At 48.9% G+C, this 22,576-nt stretch overlaps 2 protein-coding genes across 7 annotated transcripts; one reads left to right on the forward strand and one right to left on the reverse strand.

Annotated features, from left to right (window-relative positions):
* The first annotated feature begins 464 nt into the window (after positions 1–464).
* KCNAB2 (potassium voltage-gated channel subfamily A regulatory beta subunit 2) lies at positions 465–15,334 on the forward strand. 6 transcript variants are annotated; one of them, XM_015812759.1, is made up of 15 exons: positions 465–573; positions 1,046–1,087; positions 8,922–8,965; positions 9,111–9,148; positions 9,442–9,521; positions 10,117–10,161; positions 10,677–10,721; positions 10,930–10,973; positions 11,376–11,462; positions 13,001–13,086; positions 13,650–13,770; positions 13,987–14,081; positions 14,174–14,294; positions 14,602–14,690; positions 15,226–15,334. In XM_015812759.1, the coding sequence occupies exons 1-15, from the start codon at positions 497–499 to the stop codon at positions 15,313–15,315; spliced, it is 1,104 nt and encodes a 367-aa protein (XP_015668245.1). In that variant the 5' UTR covers positions 465–496; the 3' UTR covers positions 15,316–15,334. The 6 variants fall into 6 exon arrangements, with proteins under 6 accessions (XP_015668245.1, XP_015668248.1, XP_015668242.1 ...); XM_015812756.1 differs by lacking the exons at positions 465–573; positions 1,046–1,087 and adding exons at positions 4,984–5,201; positions 12,388–12,429; XM_015812762.1 differs by lacking the exon at positions 1,046–1,087.
* Positions 15,335–18,669: 3,335 nt separating this feature from the next.
* RPL22 (ribosomal protein L22) lies at positions 18,670–21,899 on the reverse strand. Its single transcript, XM_015812764.1, has 4 exons — positions 21,840–21,899; positions 20,359–20,463; positions 19,418–19,542; positions 18,670–18,884 (listed from the first exon to the last, which is right to left on the reverse strand). The coding sequence occupies exons 1-4, from the start codon at positions 21,897–21,899 to the stop codon at positions 18,740–18,742; spliced, it is 435 nt and encodes a 144-aa protein (XP_015668250.1). The 3' UTR covers positions 18,670–18,739.
* Between the last annotated feature and the right edge of the window lie 677 nt (positions 21,900–22,576).

Raw genomic sequence — 22,576 nt, forward strand, 5'->3', positions numbered from 1 at the left:
CTATATCCATCTGTCTGTCTTACTTATCCATATCTACCCATCAATTCACCTATTCTGTCTGATTTATCCATTCTGTCTGATTTATCTATCCATCCATTTATCCATTCTATCCATTCATAATTTGGGGCAGAATCCTGTTATTTTTTAATAGCAATTTGCAATTTTAGCTAAGGGGTCTGCAGCACCCTCTTGTGGACAGCAAGGATCATGACTGCTTGGAGGCAGTTCTGGATTGCCAATGATTTTACCTATTTGTTTTTTGTTAAATTGATTTGTGAATTGATTTTGCCTGGCAAAATCTGGCGTGAATATTCATGGGTTCTTTCTTTCTTTCTTTCTTTCTTTCTTTCTTTCTTTCTTTCTTTCTTTCTTTCTTTCTTTCTTTCTTTCTCTCTCTCTCTCTCTCTCTCTCTCTCTCTCTTTCTTTTTCTTTTTCTTTCTTTCCTGCAGTGGGTGCTGAACAAGATTCATCTGGATCCTGGAGGAGCTTGCCTCCATGTACCCCGAATCCACCACGGACTCCCCGGCCAGATTCTCCATCCGACAGACTGGATCCCCAGGTATGATTTACAGGTGAGTGTGAGCGTCATCCAGCCGTGTGTGTCGTTTGCAAATCGGTCCCGTCCGAGCGGGTTATAAAGAAATAAATAAAATGCAAAGGAAGTACAATAATGTCAGTAGCACATGATTTATCCTCTCTAATTAAAAGATAGTCAGAAATATCCAAGCTTCTTTTCTGTTGCAATTCCCACCTGCTCCACTTGGGGGTGTTTGTTGACCCAAGACCAGGCCACCAGCCATAGAGTCTTGGATTGGAAGGCCAGAGTGTCTGGGGAGACAGTATGTTGACTCAACCCTCTTGACTCAAGACCAGGCCACCAACCATAGAGTCTTGGATTGGAAGGGCAGAGCGTCTGGGGAGACGGCATGCGATTTGTCCCAATATTTGCCTCTTTCTTTATGCTTTTCTTTTTTAAAAAAAGAATCTGTGATTTGTGGAATCTCTCTTCCTTTCTTCCTTTCTTTCCCCTTCTGCTTTCCGAAGCGCTCGTTACGGAAGTCCGAAAAGACAGCTCCAGTTTTACAGGTAATTTTGTCCTTTTTAAAAATCCTCTTGGTGGTTTCTGGGCTTCCAAAAGTCAGGGATTCCCCCAAGAGGTCGACTCTGTGACCCCCTAATTGTGCGTTCCTCCGTTTGCCTCAACCGCTGTGCATGTCTCCTCTTGGGAAAATGAGATTTTTCTCACTTATTCTGTTGGTGGCTGGTCGGGTTTTTGCAGGGAAGGAGAAATCAAAATTATCCTGCTCGGAAGGGGTGGTAGGTTTTTAAATTCCAGGCTGTCGTCCTCATTATAAAAGTTGCACATTTTTACAGGCGGTTCTTGTCTTACGACCAAAATTGGGACGAAGAAGCTCCGTCACTAACGCGATGCAGTTCTTCATTGAGTCACACCCTGTTTTAGAACCATTTTTGCTGAGGTCATAAGTACATGCCAGTTGCAAAGCCTACGAATTTTGATCACGTGACCGGCGGGGGGGGGTGGAGATACGGCAATGGTTGTAAGAGTGAGAAACAGACAGAAGTCACTGTTGTATCTTGGAACGGTCACTAAATGAACAGTTGTAAGTTGAGGCTGCCTATAAAACAAAAACTGGAGCTCGTCTTGCATCAGTGTATTCCCACCGCCGGATTCCCACACTCAAAAAAGTGAGGCCACTTTGCAGAAGGTGCCAGGCGATGCATCAAGGGGACGTTCTGCCAACTAGCAGAGCTTCTGGCACCTTCCCTGGTGTCCGTCGTTGCTGATGGGTTGGCAAAAGCCGGGCTAATTAGCTCTTCTCCCCAGAGTGAGACTGGGAAACTGTCCAGCATGTGTGAATCTGGGGGAAAATGCATTAAGAGACGAAGGGAGGAAAAACAGAAGCGTCTCTCGTATCTTCGGCCTTCTTTGTGGCCAAAGGGGCCAGGCAGTTTGGTCATCTCTGCGTTGGCAGGGGGACAATGGAGGGAAGCAAAGAACTGACCTGGATATCTCGGCTTACTAGGATGGGCATCAGGCAAGGGGATGCTTTAGGGGTCTTTGGAATGCGTCTCCTTGTAGAGAGGACCACGGTTGCTTCTTGCCTGGATGTGGATAGCTGGCATCGTCTGTGGTTTTGTTTGGCAATCTTGGCTTGTTGGAGGGAGGGACGTGGAGGAGGTGGATGATGGGGTGGGATCTTGGCTTGTTGGAGGGAGACATGTCTCTCCTATCATCTGTTTTCACCCTTAACGGGATTTCTGGGTTGAATGTCGGACTCCTGCCCTCCCTGCCATTGTCTGCAGAGCTTCGGAGAACACGGAAGTGCAAATCAAAACCCTTCTTCCCGTCTCATGAAAGCGGCCGCCTGTCGCACATTAAAGTAGCCGTCTCCACGTCTTATGAAAGCAGTTCATTAAAGCAGCCTCTCCCCAGGATTTCCCAGGTACATGCCCAAATTAAAACCCAAGCCGGTGAATTTGGGCCAAAGTGGCAGAGATCACAATGGACCCAAGGAATCCTCCATCCGTTGCAAAACGTGGGAATCTCAGCACACGTCTCTCCTAGTGTCTGGTTCCACCCTTAACGGGATTTCTGTGTTGAATGGCGGACTCATGTCTGTCCCTGCCATTGTCTGCAGAGCTTCCGAGAACACGGAAATGCAAATCAAAAACCTTGTTCCCGTCTCATGAAAGCGGACGCCTGCCGCTCACCAAAGCAGCCATCTCCGCGTCTTATGAAAACAGCTGCATCAGCAGCTCATTAAAGCAGCCTCTCCCCGGGATTTTCCAACTTCATGTCCCAATTACAATCCAAACCGGTGTATTTGAGCCAAGGTGGCAGTGAACCCAACAGATCCATGAAGTCCTCCAGGGGGACGTCTCTCCCATCATCCATTTTCATCCTGAACGGGATTTATTTGGCGTTTCGAATCATGGGCTCCTGTCTGTCCCAGACCTTCCTCGCTCGTCTCATCCATCATCCTCTCTCATCGTCTCCACCGTGGCCGGCCACGGGGCCGGAGAGCCGCCTGCGACAGCAAGTCCCCGCTAATAAAAAGGTGCCCGATCCGTCGATCGATCCGAGCCGTCCATAAATCAGTTTCTTCTGCCAGAAGCTTTTTAGCACTAGAGACGCCGTTGAATAATTTAGCTCGGATCATCATAACCGACTTAATGGATTTCCTGCTAAATTCTCTCCGAGGCTCTCGGGAGGATTCGCAATGGCTTTTCGCAACTGGAGTGGACTTTTTTCCTCCCACCCCCCCCACTCTTGCATGCACGGCCACGCCTGTGCGCCGTTTTGCACCCGTCCGCGAGAGAAAAAAAAATATCTAATAAGACGTTATCTTTTAATGAGCAGGCTCGCCAGACCCCAGGTGAGTGCGGACCTCCGGATAAGAAGGAAGCGAAGGGGATCGCAGGTTTTAGATTTTGGGGAGTCCCTGAGCACCCCAACAACACCGAGCTGTAGATATTTTGCTGGCTGGGCTCGGAGAGTGGCTTTGAAAAAGCTTAATTGTGTGCCTTTTGGAGCTTTATACGGTGTCTCTATCCCGTACGGGAATTTGAGACCACAGTTGCACATTTTAACTGTGGTTTATGGCACAGAACGGGGTGCCCCCACCTCTAAGTAAACCAGATTTACTTAGATAAATTAGATATTTTTTTCTATTCCTTTCCACCCTACAAGAAACTCAAGATTCCCAAACTTGGTGGGACGGCTGTAGAATAGGCAAGCTCACGGCATCAGGGTGTATTCTTTTTGTCCATCAGGATTGAGTTTCTCTCTGCTTAATTTTTTTGGGGGTGGGGGAAGGATGGATGGGGTGTTTCCTGGACACACACCCCCATCTCTTGAAATAGAATCACCTCATTGTTGCACCTCAGGTTAGCAGTAGAGCGGTGGATGTGCGTGCAAAATGGTGCATGCCTCGATATTTCTATTTCTTTTTTCTCTCTCTCACAAGCCAGGATTAATTTATCCTCGTTTTTCGGTTGCAACTTTGAGCAGTCCGCTTGTCTTTTTATGATTTGGCTTTAATTAATTTAATTTTTTTTTCCTGGTTGACAGCTCGGTTGAAATTAGCCGCGAGTGGGTTAATTCGGGGCCCGGGACCCTTTTGCATCCAGACAGTGTCCCTTGGTGAAAAAGCCTGCAAGCTTCCCCACATCCTGGTAAAAAAAAACAGGGGCTTGGGAGTGTCGCAGAGAATTCCACCCATCTTCCCAGTGGCGAAGTTTGAAAAAGTGAGGTTTAGAGGCTGTTCCACCTCACAGGGAGTCCTCGACTTAACAACCAAAATCGAAGCCGACATTTCTGTTGCTAAGTGAGATAGTTAGCTGACTTTTGCCTCATTTTACCACCTTTCTGGCCACCAATAAGCGAATCGCTGCAGTTGTTAATAACACAAGCAGTTGAGTGAATCCGGTTCCCCTCTTGCGTTTGCGTGTCGGAAGGTCGCAGAAGGGGATCACATGACCCCCCTCTCCCAGACGCTGTGACCGTCATAAATACGAGTCGTTTGCCAAGAGTCCAATTTTTGATCACGTGACCATTGGGGGAATCTGCGACGGTCGTAGGTGCGAGGACCGGCCCTGAGTCGCTTTTTTCAGCACCGTTGTAACTCCAAATGGTCACTAAACAAACTTGTAAGCCGATTGCAAAGCATCTGGGTTTTATAATCACATGACTGCAGATGCCACGACAGTCGTAAGTGTGAGGACCGACCCCAAGTCCCTTTTTTCAGTGCCGGTCACCAAACCCGTTGCAAGCCGAGGACTACCCATAATCCTTTTCTGCTCCGGGCGAGGACACCAATGCTTGCAGTCTTGGTCACCAACCAGGCACCGGTGCGAGAGCCGAAGGGAAGGCAAGATTGCCGGCAGCCGCGGCGAGAGCGATCTAAGGCGAACCCCCTCTCGTCCCCGGACCCCGTGCAGGTCCTCCGGCCGAGGGCACCATGCTGTCCATGGCGTGCAGCGGGAGCCTGCGGAGCGTGGCCAGCCGCTCCCACTCCGAGTGGGGCCTGCAGCAGTTGCCCCAGAGCGACAACATCGAGCTGCAGAAATTTAGGGAAATCCGGGCGGCGGCCCAGACGCGGATCAGGGAAGAGTTTCTCCGGATGCACGGCCTGTCTCTGGACGAGTGCACGGCGCAGACGACGGGCATGAAGTATCGGTAAGCCGCACGGGTTTTTTTCCCCGCACGCTGACGCTCGTCTTTGCAGACCTTATCCTTTGATATGTGGATTGGGGCCTGGGCAACTTCTTATTATTTTTTTTGAGGGGAAGGGAGGTTTGAGGAAGTTCGCATTTCATCCCAATGGTGCTTTTTCAGGAGTCAACTGGACTTGGCTCGTTTTAGTTTGGCCGATTTATTTAGTTTGGCCGATTTATTTAGTTGGCCGATTTATCTAGTGGAGACGCTGAATCCTCTCGGCCCATAGTGGATTGTGTTCATAGTTTAAGGGAAGATGGAAACGGTATAAAGAATAAAATATATTTGGATATAAAGCTTCTCACGCGTCCTTTTCTCCTCCAGTCCTGTTCTGCATTTATTTTTATTTTTTTGCAACCGAGCGCTAAGCAGAAATATCGCTCCGCTTAATTTTATTTTATTTTTTTCCCCGATTGTGGGGTGAAAAGACCCGGCTTCTGATGTTATTTTCAGAGAATTTGAGGGACATTCGCGAGATGCGTTGCTCTTGCACTTGGGGGTTGTGAGAGGGCCGGGGTGTGTGTGTGTGTGTGTGCAAATTTCCCGTAGAAACCATTCAATTTGCTGGATGGATGGATGGACAGGTAGATGGATTGATAGATGACAGAAAGATGGACGGGTAGATAGATGATAGACAGATTAATAGATAGATGACAGATGGATTGACAGATGATGGATGGATAGATAGATGATAGAGATTGGATGGATAGACGGGTAGATAGATAGATGACGGATGGATGGATGGATGGATGGATGGATGGATGGATGGATGGTTAGATAGATAGATAGATAGATAGATAGATAGATAAATAGATAGATAGATAGATAGATAGATAGATAGATAGATAGATAGATAGATAGATAGATAGATAGATAGATAATAGACAAATGGATATAGATGGATGAGGGAGCAATATATTTCTGAATTGTTTGTGTAGCTCCTTTGCTTGCCACTAGGTGGCACTGTCTGAACAGAGAAAATATATGCTGGTTTCTTAACATTTGCAATAAATCTTGATAAATCCTCAATTTACGGCCACAGTTGAGCACAGTATTTCCATGCTAAGCAAGACGGTCTTTAAGTGTGTTTTGCCCCATTTGAGGGCCTGTCTTGCCAACCCTGCAGAGACAGAGTTTATGGCAGCTTCCAGGCAGATCCCATCCCATCCTCTATTCTGTTCTGTTCTGTTTTCTATTATTTTATTTTACTTCCGTCCAAGAAACCGGTTCTTCCTCCATTCCTGCCCCTTCTATTTCCCTTCTCCTAACTTCCCAGCCACCAGCAAGGTTGTCAAATTGTCCATTTTTCCTTGGAGGGGGAAAAAAAGGGGATTTCCAAAGCTTTAGGTGCCATTTTTGGACACTGTGTCCAGATGGCCCAGTAGGGGATGTCTCTTAATTCTCACACCCACACAAACACACATGGAGACACACACACACACACACACACAAACCCTTTTTGCAAGAAGCACCCCGCCGGGCACCTGCTTTGACTCAGAGGGCAGAACCGGGCGGCGCGCCATAAATATTGTATTTCTTTCCCTGAGTTGCCATGAATATTGCAGAGGTCTCTGTTTATGACTCCGGGTGCATGGAAGGACATTTGGAAAAGTGTTGGGTTACAGGCTTTCTAATAAGGGCTGATATATTATTCATCTCTTGCAAATAAATAAATTAAAAACAAAACAAACCAGAAAAGGCCTTAGGAGCAAAGGGAGCCTCCGCTTGCCGCTGAGAAATTCAAAATAAAAATTGGCAAAAGCCTCACTGGGTTTAGAGAGAGAATTGTTTTGGGGTGGGGGAAGATATGGGGGGGTGGGGCGTCCTGTGCGACCTGCCTGTTGTTACAAATTATCCGAAGAAAAATAACAATAAGAGAGTCGGGAGGGACCTCGGAGGTCCTCTAGTCTGACCCCCTGCTCAAGCAAGACACCACGGAGACCATTTCAGACCAGTAGTTCTGTCTAGTCTCTTCCTGGAAGCCTCCAGTGACGGAGCATCCAGAACAATCAAAATCCAGCCACTTGGCAACTGACTTGTATTTGTTGCAGAGGAGGAGGAGGAAGAGGAAGAGAAGGAAAAGGAGGAGAGGAAGAGGAGGGGAGGAGAAGAAGGAAGAGAAGGAAGAAGGGAAGGGGACAAAAAGAGGAGGAGAGGCAGAGGAAAGGAGGAGAAAGGAGAGTAGGAAGAGGAAGGAGAGAAAGAGGAAAGAAAGAGTAGAGGAAGAGGAAGCAGAGAAGGAAGAAGGGAAGGAGATGAAAAGAGGAGAAGGGGAGGAAGAGGGAAAGAAGAGTGGAGAAGAAGAGGAGGAAGAGAGAAAAGGAGGGGGGAGAAAACCTGGGGGGAGGGCAGAGGCTGCCCCCTCCCTCTGGAGAGCCCGCTGATGACCTGCAGCTTTCCTTCCTCCATGGAGGGGAGGAGCAGCGGGAAGACGAAACAGCCCAGCCCGTTGTGAAAGGACAGCTTGTGTCTCTCCGGGTGTGTGTGTCTGTGTGTGTGTGTGTGTGTGCACGAGGCTTGCGGTCTCTCTGGGCGCCAAGGAGCAGGAGCAGCCGTGCGTGGCAGACTCGGAGAAGCCTCCCTGCTCCAGCTGCCTCTCCAGCCACAAGCCGGACGGATCTGGCATTCGCACAACCCTCCTTTTTCTGGAGCTGCCCCCCCACCCCAGCTGGGGCTCACTCGGGGTGAGGCCTCCGAGGGGCTGCCCCCTCCCCCCCTTTGACCGGACCCGTCTCCTGCCGCTCGTCCCATCCGAGAAAAGGATTTTTTTTTTGCCCCCTGCCATTCCGTCTCCGAAAGGGCGCCGGCTCAGTGGCCGGCATGCAAGTCTCCTTCGCCTGCTCGGAGCACAACGTCAAGAGCCGGAGCACGGAGGAGCGGCTCAGCCGGCAGAATGCGGGGAGCCCCGGGGCCCGGGGCCGCTTTCGGGCGGTGGCCATGGTGGCCCACAGCCTCGGCCAGCTGTCCACCCAGAGCGTGGCCCCCTCTGGCCCGGCAGCCACCAAGCAGCCCGGCATGAAGCACAGGTAGGGGGCAGAGCGGGCAGGGGGGGTTTCCCCGGCAGGCGGTCCTCGACTTAACGACCACAACGGAGCCCCGGAGACAGTTTGCTCTGTTTTATGACCTTTCTGGTTGACTCCACTGCGGTTGTTAAATGAGTCACATGGTGGTGAAGTAGAACTTTTGCTTGTGGCAAAAGGGGACCCGGGACACTACACTGCAAAACCGTCGTAAATACGAGTCGGTTGCCAAGTGGATTTTGATCACGTGACCTTGAGGATGCCACAACGGTCGTTAAGTGTGAAAAAAGGGTCCGAGGTCCCTGTTGTCACGTCAAACGGTCACTAAATGAACTGTTGTGAGTCGCCACGTGCCCGAATTTTGATCCCAGGGGGATGCCACAAGGGTCGTAATTGCGAGGCACGGTCGTAAGTGTGAGGAGCAGGTCATGAGTCAGTGCTGTCGTAACGTGGAACAGTCATTGAACGAATAGCGATTGGAATCAGGGATTACCTGAAATAGGTTTTTTCTGCCCAGATTTTCACAATGTCGGTTTAAAGACTCAGCTGCAGCACACGCTGGATGTGTTTGTGTGTTTCCTCGCAAGCCAGCATCAGCACAGTCGCCAGCAAAAAAATCCTCTTTTTCACATGCTTGTTTGTGTGTGTATGTGTGTTTCAGAAACCTCGGGAAGTCTGGACTGCGGGTTTCCTGCCTCGGCTTAGGTGAGCGAACGTGGGTGTGAGGGTTTTTGTGGGTCTCCTGTTTATCTCCTCAAATCCAATTCTACCCGTTTCCTGGGGTACTAAAATAATAATCATAATTAACTGATCTAATTATTAAATAAAATATTGATTTTTATTCCTATAGGAACATGGGTGACTTTCGGAGGACAGATAACAGACGAGGTGAGGATTTTTTTACCACTTAAGTTTTTTAGGATGTCGTTTTTGTACGTTTGGTAGCTTATTTTATTTTTTATGGCTTGTTTTTTTTAAAAAAAAATATTTTAGAGCCGATTTTATTTTTTTATATAGTATTTAGAGCTTTGTATTTTATTTTATTTTATTATTTTTAGATTTTATTTTGCTTTAAGGGGAGGGAGCTGGGCCCCTCGAAACCTCACATCCCAGGGGATGAGACTAGCAATCGTGGCTTATTCGGCTGGGTTCCCGGGATCCCATCCCTGTCTGTCTTGCAGGTGGCTGAGCAGCTGATGACCCTCGCCTACGAGAACGGCATCAACCTTTTCGACACGGCCGAAGTCTACGCCGCAGGGAAGTAAGTCTGGCACGCTCCTGGCTTGCGTTCCTTGCGACAACCCTGCACGGTAGGCCCGTGGGAAAGGGTGGAAGAGAAGCATTGGACACAAGGGTAGTCCTCAACTTAACAACAGTTACAACCTCGCTAAACAAAGAGTTGTAAGTGGATAACTATCCATTGGTTTGGTGTTTCTCTTCCACCCTTTCCCATTGGCCTGCCGTGCAGGGCTGTCGTAAAGCTTAACCTTGGCCGAATAGACCCTGGGCAGCTTATAAAATGGGGTGGGTGGGAAAGAACAGCACAAAAATATTTTGTGATTCTTAGTCTCGCCCATCCGGGTTTTTGCAATTGATCATCCTGCAAGGAGTCAGTTCGGTCAACTGATGTGTCTCTGCATGAGTCTGCGTTCTCTTCCTAAATGAAGAGGAGGATGCAATTTTGGGGCAGCTCCTGATGCCAAGTCACAAATATGGACCCAGATCTTAAAATCCCTCGGCCCTCTTTTTTCTGAGCCAAAAAGCCTGACCTGCTTTTTGCGGAGTTCCCCCGCAGTGGTTTTTATGAGTTCCTGTTCATCTCTCTCTCTCTTTTTTTTTTTTTCCCTATTCTGTAGAGCTGAAGTCGTCCTAGGCAACATTATCAAAAAAAAAGGATGGAGGTAACTGCTTTTCCTGCAACCAATTTCCTTTTGCGTGAGCGTTCTTGAGTCTGCTGCCTTTCACGGCCTCACATGGACTAGAATCTTGATAAAGGAAACTTAATCAGTGGAACAGCCTGCCTCCAGAATTGTGAATGTTCCAATACTGGAAGTTTTTAAGAAGAGACTGGACAAGCCATTTGTCTGAAATGGTATAGGGGTCTCCTGCCTGAGCAGGGGGTTGGACTAGATGACCTCCAAGGTCCCTTCCAACTTTACTATTGTTGTTGTTGTTATATCAAGACTACAATACATACTTAGAATTTTAGATAAGCTTTCCTCAGTGTGTTCATTTCCCAGAATTCCCCAGCCAGCTGGGAGTTGAAGTCCGCTCGGGCTAAATGGGAACTGACATTGGCGATAGAGGTGCTGAAAACAGCCCTGCAGGGTGGGCCTGTCTCAAATCAAACCAAAGCAAAATTGGAGCATTGAGCGCTGTTTAATCCGTGTTCCTCTCTTGTTTTTTTTCCTTCTAGGCGGTCCAGTTTAGTGATCACAACCAAAATCTTTTGGGGAGGGAAGTACGTATTATTTTATTTACTATTTTATTCCACTTATTTAAGGGCAATCGTTCGACAAACGGCTGGGGCACTGTCAGAATTTCGGATCCAAGCCGTAACTCTCCTTTTTTCAGGCAGGGGGTAACTTGGAACCGTTGCTAAGTGGACGGTCGTAAAATGAGGACAGCCTGTTTTATCACTTCATCCTTCTCTTCGTTTCTCTTCCCAGAGCCGAGACAGAAAGAGGCCTCTCCAGAAAGCACATTATAGAAGGTAAATGCTGCCTCCTTCCGTTCTTCATCCCCAAAATGTAATTTCTGATTCAGAAATGGGTCCGAATGTTGATCACGTGACCAAGGGACGTTGCGACGGTCGTAAGTATGAAAAAAAGGTCCCTGGTGGCTTTTTTCAGTGCTGTCGTAACTGTCACTAAATGAACAGTTGTAAGTCGAGGACTTAATGCTTAACCACTGTGGCAAGATAGGTCATAAAATGGGGCAAAAACCCGCTTAACTATCTCTCTTAGCGATGGAAATTTGGGGTTGAGCTGTGGTCGTAAGCCGAGGACTTCCTGTATTTCCTGAGCAAGCGAGGAGCCGTTCGAAATGGAGTCTTATTTTATGTTTAATCATTTTATTGCAAGGGGGGGGTGACGCTTTTCTCTCCCCCCCCCAGGTTTAAAGGGCTCCCTAGAACGGCTGCAGCTGAACTACGTGGATGTGGTGTTTGCCAATCGGCCGGATCCCAACACCCCGATGGAAGGTAAGATCTAATTTAGACGTATTTTAAGATAAGATTAAATCTATTTTCAGATGAAGATTAAATGTATTTTAAGATCAAGAGAACAGAAGAGTTTTGATTTCCCGGTTGACCTAGGAGAGGCCTTTAAAAAATGAAATAAGCACAACCTCTCGCTTCTTGCCTTTTAAAAGGTTCACCGGCCATACGGGCAGTCCTCGCCTTACGACCGTTTATTTCGCAAACTTGGCCCTGGTATAAAGTGACTTACAACGAGTCCCTGCCCTTAAACAACCCTCGCAGCATCCCGTGATCCTGATTAGATAGTTGCCAACTGTACCATTTAGGATAGTGGAAGCCAGTGGGAAATCGCCCGTCACCCTGTGACCCCGGGATGCTGCAAACATAGACACCCAAACGCAATTGTGTGACCTCGGAGAACGCTGCGACAGTCGTAAGCACCAGGGCCGGTTTTAAGTCCCTTTTTTATAGCGCCGTGGTTAAGTTGGAACGGTCACTGAATGAAGAGCTGCTCGACATAAATTTAACGAATCGTCGTAAGTCAAGCTCTGCCTCTAATGACCCAACTTGGCCCAGCCAGCAGGAAGCAAAGGTTGGGGGGGAAAAAATGCCGTCGAAATTCGGATTAACTTGGGTTAGGGGCTCTTCTGCTGGCTTCAGGAGTTGTGTGAATCCGTCCCTTGGATCCTGCGAGTAAATGGTTAAGGATGTGCAACACGACACTGTGAAGGGTAACAGGGCCCCGCTAGCGTTCTTGGCCAGAGAATTCGGGAACCGCTGGAGGCGTAGTGGAGCCAGCCTCCCTCTCTCTCCTGGAGGAGCAGGGTCCGAATTAGGGGAGGGGGCTGCTGCTCTCCCACTCCCTGGATGACGAGCAGGCTTCCCGCTCTAAATTCTCCCCTCTCTCTAATCTGTTTTCTATCACCAGGGAACCCCTTTAGTTCCAAGTCGCGAATATTCGTCATCGAAGGTACCCATCCTTTGATTTCACTGCATCCCAGCGGCATTTTATGGGACAGAAATCCCCAGCATTTCCTTCCTTCCTTTCTTCTTTTCTTTTTCTTTTCCTTTCTTTTTTTAAACTCGTCCCCCTTTTTCGCTTTGGAGACTTTTCATTCTGATTGGCGGAAGCTCCCTTTCCTCCGAGGACGAGCAGTTCGCCATAAAATGCCAAAGGACGCAAAGAATGAAAAAGGAGTATCAAAATAATAACCACTGCCCCTTTAGTTGACATCTTGCAAGGAACGCCGAAAGCACAAAACACTTTATTTGAAAAGGAAAAATAAAATAGCCATCCCGACTCGGTTTTCTCGTGGAAAGGCCTCCCGTTTCCTCCGATTTTCCGAGGCCTCGATTGGCATTGCTTGGAAGATGTCGCCCGATCTCCTGCCCCCTCCCCTCCTCTCCTGTCTCCCGTTTGATGTTGTGGCCTTGATTTCAGTTGGACGGCCGGTTTGTTTTGCCTCTCTTCGGATTAACCACTTCCTTTTTTTTTTTTGTCCCCTCCTCTCTGTCGTCTCGTTCTTTTTTCTTTTTCCCAGAGACCGTACGAGCCATGACCCACGTCATCAACCAAGGGATGGCGATGTACTGGGGGACGTCGCGGTGGAGTTCCATGGAGATTATGGTACGTTCCTCCCACCAGCTCGTGCCCATAATTAAACGCTTGCCAATCCAATTGATTAAGGAAAAAAAAGTCATTTTTCTCGTTTAATTCGGTTTTGCCCAGGTGGACAAGCCAGGTTATAGGGATTGGAAGTAGCGAAACGAGTTGTGGAATCGCGGAAAAAATCAAAAACTTGCTCGTCTTCCCCAACGGTTTTTCTTCGTCCACGTACCGCATTCATCCTGCTTCTCCTCCTCCGATAGGCGGGGGTTTTTCGCTCTCTTTACCTCGACGACCGTGACTTACAACCGTTGAAGAGGTTTCACTTCTCATTCAAGAAGCTTCCTTCAGTTCTTCAGAACGATTCAGTTCTCCAGAAGCTGAAGAAGCTTCTGGGATGAGAGGCGACATGTCTTCAAAGAAAAAAAAAAAGTCCAGCACTTTTGGGACAACCAGGACTTGGATGATGGAGAATCTCCATGGACGTTTGTCCTCCATACCTAACCTAGTTAGAGGTTCTGCATAGTGACGGATCCCTTCTTCTCCATCTTTCCCGTGTTCTGAGTTGCCCTCATCCCTTGCAGGAAGCGTATTCGGTAGCTCGGCAGTTCAACCTGATCCCTCCGATTTGTGAGCAAGCCGAATATCACATGTTCCAGCGGGAGAAGGTTGAAGTTCAACTTCCGGAACTTTTCCACAAGATCGGTGAGCCCCCCTCCCCATCCGTTGCAGGCCGCCGTCCCGCCACCCAAGCGAAAAACAGAGTTAGAAGGGCCCTTGGAGGCCTTCTAGTCCAACCCCCTGCTCAAGCAGGAAATCCCGTTCTTTAGCTTCCCTCTATTCAGGCTGTATGAACCTAGTCGATACAATTTAGTTACTCAGCCGTGCAACCTCTCCATCTTTTCTTCCTTCCTCTCCCAGGCGTGGGAGCCATGACGTGGTCCCCGCTGGCGTGTGGCATCGTTTCGGGGAAGTACGACGGTGGGATCCCACCCTACTCACGAGCGTCGCTCAAAGTAAGCTTCCTTCTCCTCCTTTTCTCCACTTTTGACTCCCCGGAGGGGGAAGCGTCAATCATGGCCGCTCCATCTTCTTCCTCCCGTCTTAGGGTTACCAGTGGCTGAAGGACAAGATTTTAAGCGAGGAAGGCCGACGGCAGCAAGCAAAGCTGAAGGAGCTTCAAGCGATCGCCGAGCGGCTGGGCTGCACCCTCCCGCAGCTCGCCATTGGTAAGTGGGGGCTGGCCTTCTCGTCCAACAACTTCGGATCTTGTGGCGGGGAGTTCCGCAGGGAACGGGGGGAGGGGGGCTCGCCTTCTCGTCCAGCTGTGGTTCTTGCGGCAGGGAGTTCCACAGGCACTGAGCCATTGTACGGGCATTGTGTGTCACAACCCATTGCAGATTGGTGGAACCACACCTTTGCCGTTGTTATGTTAGAAGTCCCGGTTTGGTATTTCTGCTAGCCCGTCAAGGTATATCAGTTCAATGCAGGAAGTCCTGGATTTAACAGCAGTTCATGTAGTGAATTTCTCACCAGCGTGGTGTTTACGCAACGAGAGCGTCAGTTCCGTCTTGCTAGGAGCATCCAACGCGGATCAGTTGATGGAGAATATTGGAGCAATACAGGTGAGAAAAAAGGGGGGGTCTTTTAAAGGCGGGGGGGTGGAAATTAAAAGTAATCTTAAAATTTAAATTTTATATATATATATATATATATATATCCGAAATTACTTTAAAAATGTGATCCCCGGGTATATCCATGTTCAAAGTCAGTCAATAGACGTGAGCACCAGGGAATAAATAATTTAATAAATAAATTTATATATATAAATTTAAGAAAGGCTAAAATGCCTGCATATTTTACAGATCGCCATGTCTTCGGGAACCAAGCCACTATATCTATCTATCCATCCATCCATCTCTATCGATAGATAGATAGATATAGATATAGATAAGATAAAGAGAGAGAGAGATGATAGATAGATAGATAGATAGATAGATGATAGATAGATAGATAGATAGATAGATAGATAGATAGATAGATAGATAGATAGATAGATAGATTTAAGAATGTTTTTTCCTAGATAAGATGCCGGCAAGGATAAAGAGGCGAGAATATAAATTTATGCTACCTTTAATTTTTATCCTTGTTTCTCAACAGGTTCTTTCCAAACTCTCCTCTTCCATTATCCATGAAATCGATAGCATTTTGGGCAATAAACCTTACAGCAAAAAGGACTACCGCTCTTAATAACGGGGGGCATCGGGGGGGCCCCCAGTCAATCTGGGACTGATCCTCCCACCCGCCTCTCTCTCTCTCTCTCCCGTTCGCTTGCTTTAAAGCTTATTCCGAAGAAGCCGAGCGAGCACGGCCGAGTTTGCATCCGAGAATTCAACCCACCGCGCCCGGAGACGTTCCCAGAAAAAAACCTTGTTTTCCAACGTGGCCAGAACACGTGGAGGACTTTTCGCTTTTTTTTAAAAAAAAAATCCCCCCTTTTTCTCCCGCAAATGCAAGAAAGAAGACGTGGGGAAAATGTCGCGTGGATAATCTGGACTTCCGACGCTTCCTTTTTTTGCAACGGGAAAGCAAATTTTCAGCAGTGGGGATTTTTTTTCTTCCCCGTTCCAAAAAATAACTCGTAGGCACAAGTGTCAGTGTTTTTAAACGTTATCTGGACCTCAAACAACCCCCCCCCCCGCCGCCCGGGATTATAGCCCAAAATGTTTGGATGAGACCCTGTGAAGGTTGCCTGAATATGTCAAACCTCACGGAAATACTTTTTCCCTGAGCTTTACCCTAAATGGCCTGTATGAATGGAATTCAGTTAGAGGCCAGTTAGAAGGGAGCCTTGAGGTCCTCTAGTCCAACCCCCTGCTCGGTCCTGGAATCCAAATTCAGCTTTTAGCATTCTCACTGTTCGAAATAGGTTTCCTGTAACTTTGAAATCCAGTATTTCCACTCCCCTGCATCTGAAAGTTTTATTCACTGGGCCTGCTTTGTTGCTGGGCAGCTTCACTGCAGCCGCCAAAAAAGGCCAACGCAATCCTTGGCTGCATTTTCAAGATCACGTGAAGTGGGTTAGTACCGCTTTACGAAACCTTAGTAAGGCCACACTTGAAATACGGCATCCAGTTTTGGTCGCCACAATATAAAAAAGATGTGGAGACTCTGGAAAGAGTGCAGAGAAGAGCAACAAAGATGATTAGGGGACTGGAGGCTAAAACATATAAGGAATGGTTGCTGGAATTGGGAATGTCTAGTTTAATGAAGAGAAGGACGAGGGGGGCCAGGATAGCAGGGTTCCAGTATCTCAGGGGCTGCCCCAAAGAAGAGGGAGTCAAGCTGATCTCCAAAGCACCTGAGGGCAGGACAAGAACCAATGGATGGAAACTAACCAAAGAGAGAAACAACATAGAACTTAAGGAGAAATTCCCTAACAGTGAGAACAATTAATCAATGGAACGACTTGCCTCCAGAAGATGCGGGTGCTCCATCACTGGAGGTCTTCAAGAAGAGACTGGACAGCCATTTGAGCAGGGAGTTGGACTAGAAGACCTCCAAGGTCCCTTCCAACTGTTTTCCTGAATTAACCTGTTTGGAGGATTGGCACAAAACTAACCCAGACATGATCCTGGTTAAGCATCTTGTGCAAACAGGCGGAAAGCTGAAGGGTGCAGGGTGAGGCTTTTGAAGCCCACCTGGGTGTCATCTTGAGACCCCATCTGCAAGTGGGAAGGACTTCCAGGTTTTGTGCGTTGCCTTTGTCTAAGTAAAAATCTGTATTTTATTTTATTTTTTTTGGTTCCTCCCCAAATTTGTTAAGTCCCCCCCCTACAAACGACAAACCACAAGTCTCTAACACACAGCATATATGATTGTAATTATTCCCGAGCTTAATTGTGTAACCTGAGCGTCTCCGTCCTGCTTGTTAAAACAAAGAATCTGGACCGTTAAGACAACCAACTACTGTATTTACAGAATGAATGAACAACTAGCTAAATAAAATCAGGCCTTATTTGAGCGATGGTGTTCCAGCAAACTTTTGTGGTGTTTTTGTGTCTTTTTTTGGGGTGGGGAGGAGGGTTCTTGAGAGTGGGAGTTAAGAAACGGAGAGCCTGGCTACTGCTTTGGATGGGGCACCACCAGGAAATCCTCTGAAACATTCTGGAAGGAAACAAATAGGAAATCAATTCTGTATTGTGGTTAAGTGGGGGGGGGATGTTGGCATTTGGGACCAGGGCAGCCCATAAAGGGCAACATATGCTGCCCTCTGGTGGCTAATTTGGGGTATTTCAGCTGCCGAGAGTGGATGTTGCCCTCTGGTGGACATGTTTAGCCACTGCAGCTAATAGAAGTAGATATTGTTCACAATTTATGTGTACAACTCTATTCAAGGGTTGTTGTCTCGTGCTGCCCCTGGTGGCCAATGTGGGTACTGCAGCATACAGTAACACAGATAAGGCTTTCTTGGGGAGAAAGAAGGAAATTTGAGGGGGGGGGGGGGAAAGAGGGGTTGGTTACAAATGCTCATAATGTCCTTGTATTCAGCATCTGCCGGGCAGGGGATTTTCCCCAGGAGAGCAGCTCCAGCATCTTGAAAGAGCCTCCCCAGTCAGAGGCAGTCCACCTTAGCCAGCAGGGAAGAAAGAATGCTCTCCCTTTGGGCAACTCTGCAAAAATGGGAAAACCCAGTTTCCTCACCCCTCCCTTTGGGAAGGGTCTCCTCTTTGAGACAGGAGTGAGCCCCCTGCCTCAATGGAGCCTCCCCGTGCAGAGGCAATCTACCTCAGCACGGCAGGACACAAAGGACCTTTGCTCAAGACTCCAGTCTCCCCTTTGAGCAGCTCTGCAAACGGAGAGACCCCAGCCCAGCTTAGGAAGGGTCTAACCTTGGGGGGGGGAGGTGAGAGGAGCCAGCCCCTCGCCTCGGTGGAACCTCCAGGCACAGAGGCACTCTACCTCCACCCATGGGGACCCCTCAACATCCCCGCCGTGCCTACCTCCTCCGCTCTCCACAGCCTAATGTGTACACTGGAAAAAATTGAAATTGCAAGGTGTAGTAAGGGAAGCCACCTTAGCAGGAACACCTGTCTGGGAAGGACCTGTCCAGCTAATCCTCAACAACAACACTACACTTAGTGGCCAGTTACAACGGCACTCAGAAAAGTGACTTAGGACTGTTTTTCACCCTTAATGACCATTGCAGCATTCCCACCCACCCCCCACGTTCACATGATCAAAATTCAGACGTTTGGCAACTGACTTGTCCTTATAACGGTTCCAGTATCCCGGGGTCAAGTCAAGCCCCTTTTGCCACCCTCTGACCGGCAAAGTCAACGATTGACTAACTTAGCAACCGCAGTGCTTCAACTTAACTACTGTGGCAAGGTAGGTCACAAAACGGGGCAAAAAGGTAACAACCGTCTCACTTAGCGAAAGAAATGGGGGGGGCTGAGTTGCGGCCGTTAAGACGAGGACTGCCGGTAAGAGTTATAAGGAGCAGGAGGAGCCCCCCCCCGAGCACAGCAACACCTGCGGGGGAAAAGGGTGTGTATTTAGAACACCGAGGCGTTCAAGAACACCCCAAAGTGGGACCACGAGAACAATTTCTACCACAATTTTATTCTGGGAAAAACGAATGTACAAAACCGTTCCAGATCCGTTTGGCGTTTTAATCTTCCTCTTCCTCCTCCTCCTCGTCCTGGTTGATCTGGAAATACCGCAACTCGTAGCTCTCCTTCGTGTTGGCGACAACACGCAGCCAGTCGCGCAAGTTGTTCTTCTTCAGGTATTTCTTGGTCAAGTACTTGAGATACCTCAGGAGGAGGGAAAAAAGAGGAGAGGCATAAAAACAGAGAAAAGCGAGGCTGGAGGAAGAGCCAGACGGTCCCTCGCATCGGCCCTTTTTTGAGTTTGATTCTGAATTTATCCTCTGAACTTTTCTTGTTATCTTTTTGCATGGAGAGGTGTTTTTTTTGTTGCTGTTATTTTTGAATTTATTCTGTTTTATCTCTTTTGAGTAATTTGTTTTCTTTCAAATTTGTGTACGTGTTTTGTTTTGTTTCGAATTTATTTCTTTGACAGGTTTGTTTTGTTTCGAATTTATTTTTGAGATTTTTTTTCCTTTTGAATTTATTTTTAATTTTGTCCAATTATGAACCTGTATCCCAAGTTAGGTTTAAACTCAGTTACTGATGACAGACCCTCACAAAAGTATTATCCCCAGCCCTGAAGAGCCAAACACCCAGTTGTAACATACACACCCAGCTTTGTTTATTCAGTCCCCAGCCCAGCCCCCCTGTTGGCAAGAGACCCCGGGGTCAATAGCCGTGCCCCCTCCCCCACTTACCTCTTGGAAAACGGGACCTCGGAGGTCACCGTGATCTTACTTTTACTCCTCTCAATTGTCACCGCTCCTCCGCCGAGGTTGCCGGCTTTCCCGTTGACTTTGATCCGTTCTTGCAAGAATTGTTCCTGGGGGGGAAATATCAGTGGGGGGAGGGTTATTATTATTATTTATTGAATTTATATAACCAGACACAGCCGGCCCACCAATTGTTTTTTGACTTTTTTCCTCCAGTCTTCAAAGAGTTTCCAGTTGAAGGAGTCCTAGTCAGGGGCTCTGAAGTTGGTCAGACCTCAATGAGATCTTTCAACTTGATTAGCCCGAACAGCATTGGGAGTCAAAGCTCCGGGGAATGAGAGGAGCTGAAAACATTGGGATAGTTGCCTTAAGTAGTAAACAGACCTCAATCTCTCTCAATTACTTTTATTTTAACAACTGTTTTGTGTCTGGACCATCAAAAGTTATCACAGGTAGTCCCGACTTACGCCCATTCGTTTAGTGGCCCAAGTTACGACGGCAGTGAAAAAAAGGGACTTAGGACCAGTTTTTCACACTTACAAACGTCACAGCATCCGCAGGGGTCAAAATTCAAAGGATAGGCAACTGACTTGTATTTATGATGGTCGCAGTATCACGTGATGCCCCTTTCGTGATCTGACCAGCAAAGTCAATGGGGAAGCCAGATTTGCTTAACAACCATGTGACTCGCTTAACAACGGCAGTGATTCACTTAACAACCGTGGCCAGAAAGGCTGTAAAAAGATTCACTTCACAACCGTCTGGCTTGGCAGCAGAACATTTGGGCTTTCTTGGCGTCATAAGTCGAGGACTGCCTGTGTTCTATCCCCAGCTCGGACGCAGCTTTTGAATCATGCACCCGTTACCACGGGAGCGGCATTGGGGCTAGTGTGGCAAATTCCGGCATGCAGGCATTTGCGACTTACAAAGTTGGCAGCGTCCATGATGCCATCTTCGACCGGATGGGTACAATCCAAAGTGAACTTCAGGACCTGTTTCTTTTTTTTGCTGCCTTTGGTCGCGAGTTTCTTCTGCGGGAGATTGATCGGAGGGGGAGGGACAAGGAGAGAGAAAAATGGCCCCGTTCAGGTATTTGGGAGCAGCAGAAAGGAGGAATCCGGCTTCCTTTGCCCAACCTTACACACTGCGACCCTTCACAGCTAGAGGTGGATTAAATTAACTCGTTACATCACAACAAATATGCTCAGAAAGCCACAACTTCTGGAGGCAGGTGGTTCCCCTGGTTAATTGTTCTCACTGTTAGGAAATTTCTCCTTCGTTCTAGGCTGGGTCTCTAGATTGGATGGATGGATGGATAGGGAAGGAAGGAAGGGAGAGGAAAGGAAGGAAGGAAGAGGGAGAGAGGGAAGGAAAACAGAGGGAGGATAAATGAAGAGAGGGAAGGAAGGAAGGAGAAAAAGAAGAAGGAAGGAAAGGAGGAAAGGAAGGAAAACGGAGGGAGGATAAATGGAAGGAAGGAAAGGAAGAGAGGGAAGGAAGGATGATAAATGGAAGGAAGGAAAACGGAGGGAGGATAAATGAAGAGAGGGAAGGAAGGAGAAAAGCAAGAAGGAAGGAAAGGAAGAGAGGAAGGAAGGAAAGGAGGAGAGGGAAGGAAGGAAACGGAGGGAGGATAAATGGAAGGAAGGAAAGGAAGAGAGGGAAGGAGGATAAATGAAGGGAGGATAAATGGAGAGAGGGAAGGAAAAGAAAAGCAAGAAGGAAGGAAAGGAAGAGAGGGAAGGAAGGAAAACGGAGGGAGGATAAATGGAAGGAAGGAAAGGAAGAGAGGAAGGAAAGAAGGAGAGGGAAGGAAGGAAAACGGAGGATAAATGGAGAGAGGGAAGGAAGGAGAAAAGCAAGAAGGAAGGAGAGGGAAAGAGGGAAGGAAGGAAAACGGAGGGAGGATAAATAGAAGGAAGGAAAGGAAGAGAGGAAGGAAGGAAGGAGGATAAAAGGAAGGAAAAGAGGAGGGACAGATGGAGGGAAAGGGCTGACTGGCCTCCCCCCTCTCAGGGGGTCCCCAAGGCGGGCAATCCCGGCTCGGAAGCCCCCCACCCTTTAAAGACCCCTAGGAAAAGCCCCTCCCCCACCCCAGAGAAGAGGCCTCCGGGCCAGCCGACTCTCTGCCCGCGTCCCCACGACACCCGTGTCACGACAGAGCCGCCCACGTGCTCAGCAGGCCCCCCTCCCCCACCTCCTGGGGGCGGGGCGTGGGCGGGGCCTGGCGCGGGAGGGGGCGCCGAGGCCTCCTCGGGAGGGAGAGCCATGAGTTTCCCCCCCCCGGCGGGCGTTGCTTCGCTCTTGCGACGGCCCTCCGCCTCCCCCCCCCTACACGCGGCCTCCTCGGGCGCCCCGCCCGGCCCGGCCTCGCCGCTTTCCCGGCCGGGCCGCCTGAGAGACTCACCGCGGGCGCCATGGCGGCAGCGACGACCGGGGGAAGAAAGGCAGGGAGGCCGGAGCGCATGCGCCGCCTGGGGGGGCCCGCCCACCTCACTTCCGTCCAGGCGGGCCACGCCCCCGCGCGACGCACGTGCGCCAGGCGGAAGAAGCCGCAGAGGCTCCGCTCCGACTCTTCCAGCCTGCCGAGCGCCGAGAGCATCGATCGGCCGCGCTGGGATCGGATCGGCGGAGGGGAGGCGAAGTGCGCGCCGGGAGTTGTAGTTTTTTTGGGGTGGGAACCCAGAAAGCACTTTAAAAAGCGGACCACAGGGACCTAGGGCTGGAAGGGACCTGTGAGATCATTTAGTCCAACCCAATGCCCAGTGCAGGAATCCCCCAAAGAGCGGAAAACCCTAGACTGGCACACTTGAAGTGGACCTCCGAGGTCATCTAGTCCAGCCCCCGACTTCCCATTGTGAGAATCTTTAAACAAGCAGCTCCTAAACTGGGATGTTTGAAAGGGAGGTGGAAGCCCGCCGCCCTCCTGCGCTGGCCAGGAGGTTGGACTACTAGAAGACCTCCGAGGTCCCTTCCAGCTCTGTTATTCTATAACCCCTATGGGCAGCCCCCCTGGATTTCTGCACAGCCTTGGGACTCCTGTTCCCATCACCCACAGCCAGGGGGACCCTGCTCTTCCTCCCCCCCAGTCCCAATTGCACAAGGAAGCATGCATAGGCGGGGAGGGGGCTGATAATGCAGGGG

Source organism: Protobothrops mucrosquamatus, unplaced genomic scaffold (genome assembly GCF_001527695.2).
Source record: "Protobothrops mucrosquamatus isolate PMUCROS unplaced genomic scaffold, P.Mucros_1.0 scaffold109, whole genome shotgun sequence".
NCBI classification, from domain to species: domain Eukaryota; kingdom Metazoa; phylum Chordata; class Lepidosauria; order Squamata; family Viperidae; genus Protobothrops; species Protobothrops mucrosquamatus.

Bases quoted from the DNA above. Each gene is read 5' to 3' on its own strand.
- KCNAB2 (XM_015812756.1), top strand. From the start codon at position 4,984: ATGCTGTCCATGGCGTGCAGCGGGAGCCTGCGGAGCGTGGCCAGCCGC. The intron at 10,722-10,929 runs GTACGTATTATT...TTCTCTTCCCAG, and splicing joins AAAATCTTTTGGGGAGGGAA to AGCCGAGACAGAAAGAGGCC. The intron at 13,771-13,986 runs GTGAGCCCCCCT...TTCCTCTCCCAG, and splicing joins GGAACTTTTCCACAAGATCG to GCGTGGGAGCCATGACGTGG.
- RPL22 (XM_015812764.1), bottom strand. From the start codon at position 21,899: ATGCGCTCCGGCCTCCCTGCCTTTCTTCCCCCGGTCGTCGCTGCCGCC. The intron at 19,543-20,358 runs GTAAGTCGCAAA...TTTCCCCCCCAG, and splicing joins TCATGGACGCTGCCAACTTT to GAACAATTCTTGCAAGAACG. The intron at 18,885-19,417 runs GTAAGTGGGGGA...CCTCCTCCTGAG, and splicing joins GAGGTCCCGTTTTCCAAGAG to GTATCTCAAGTACTTGACCA.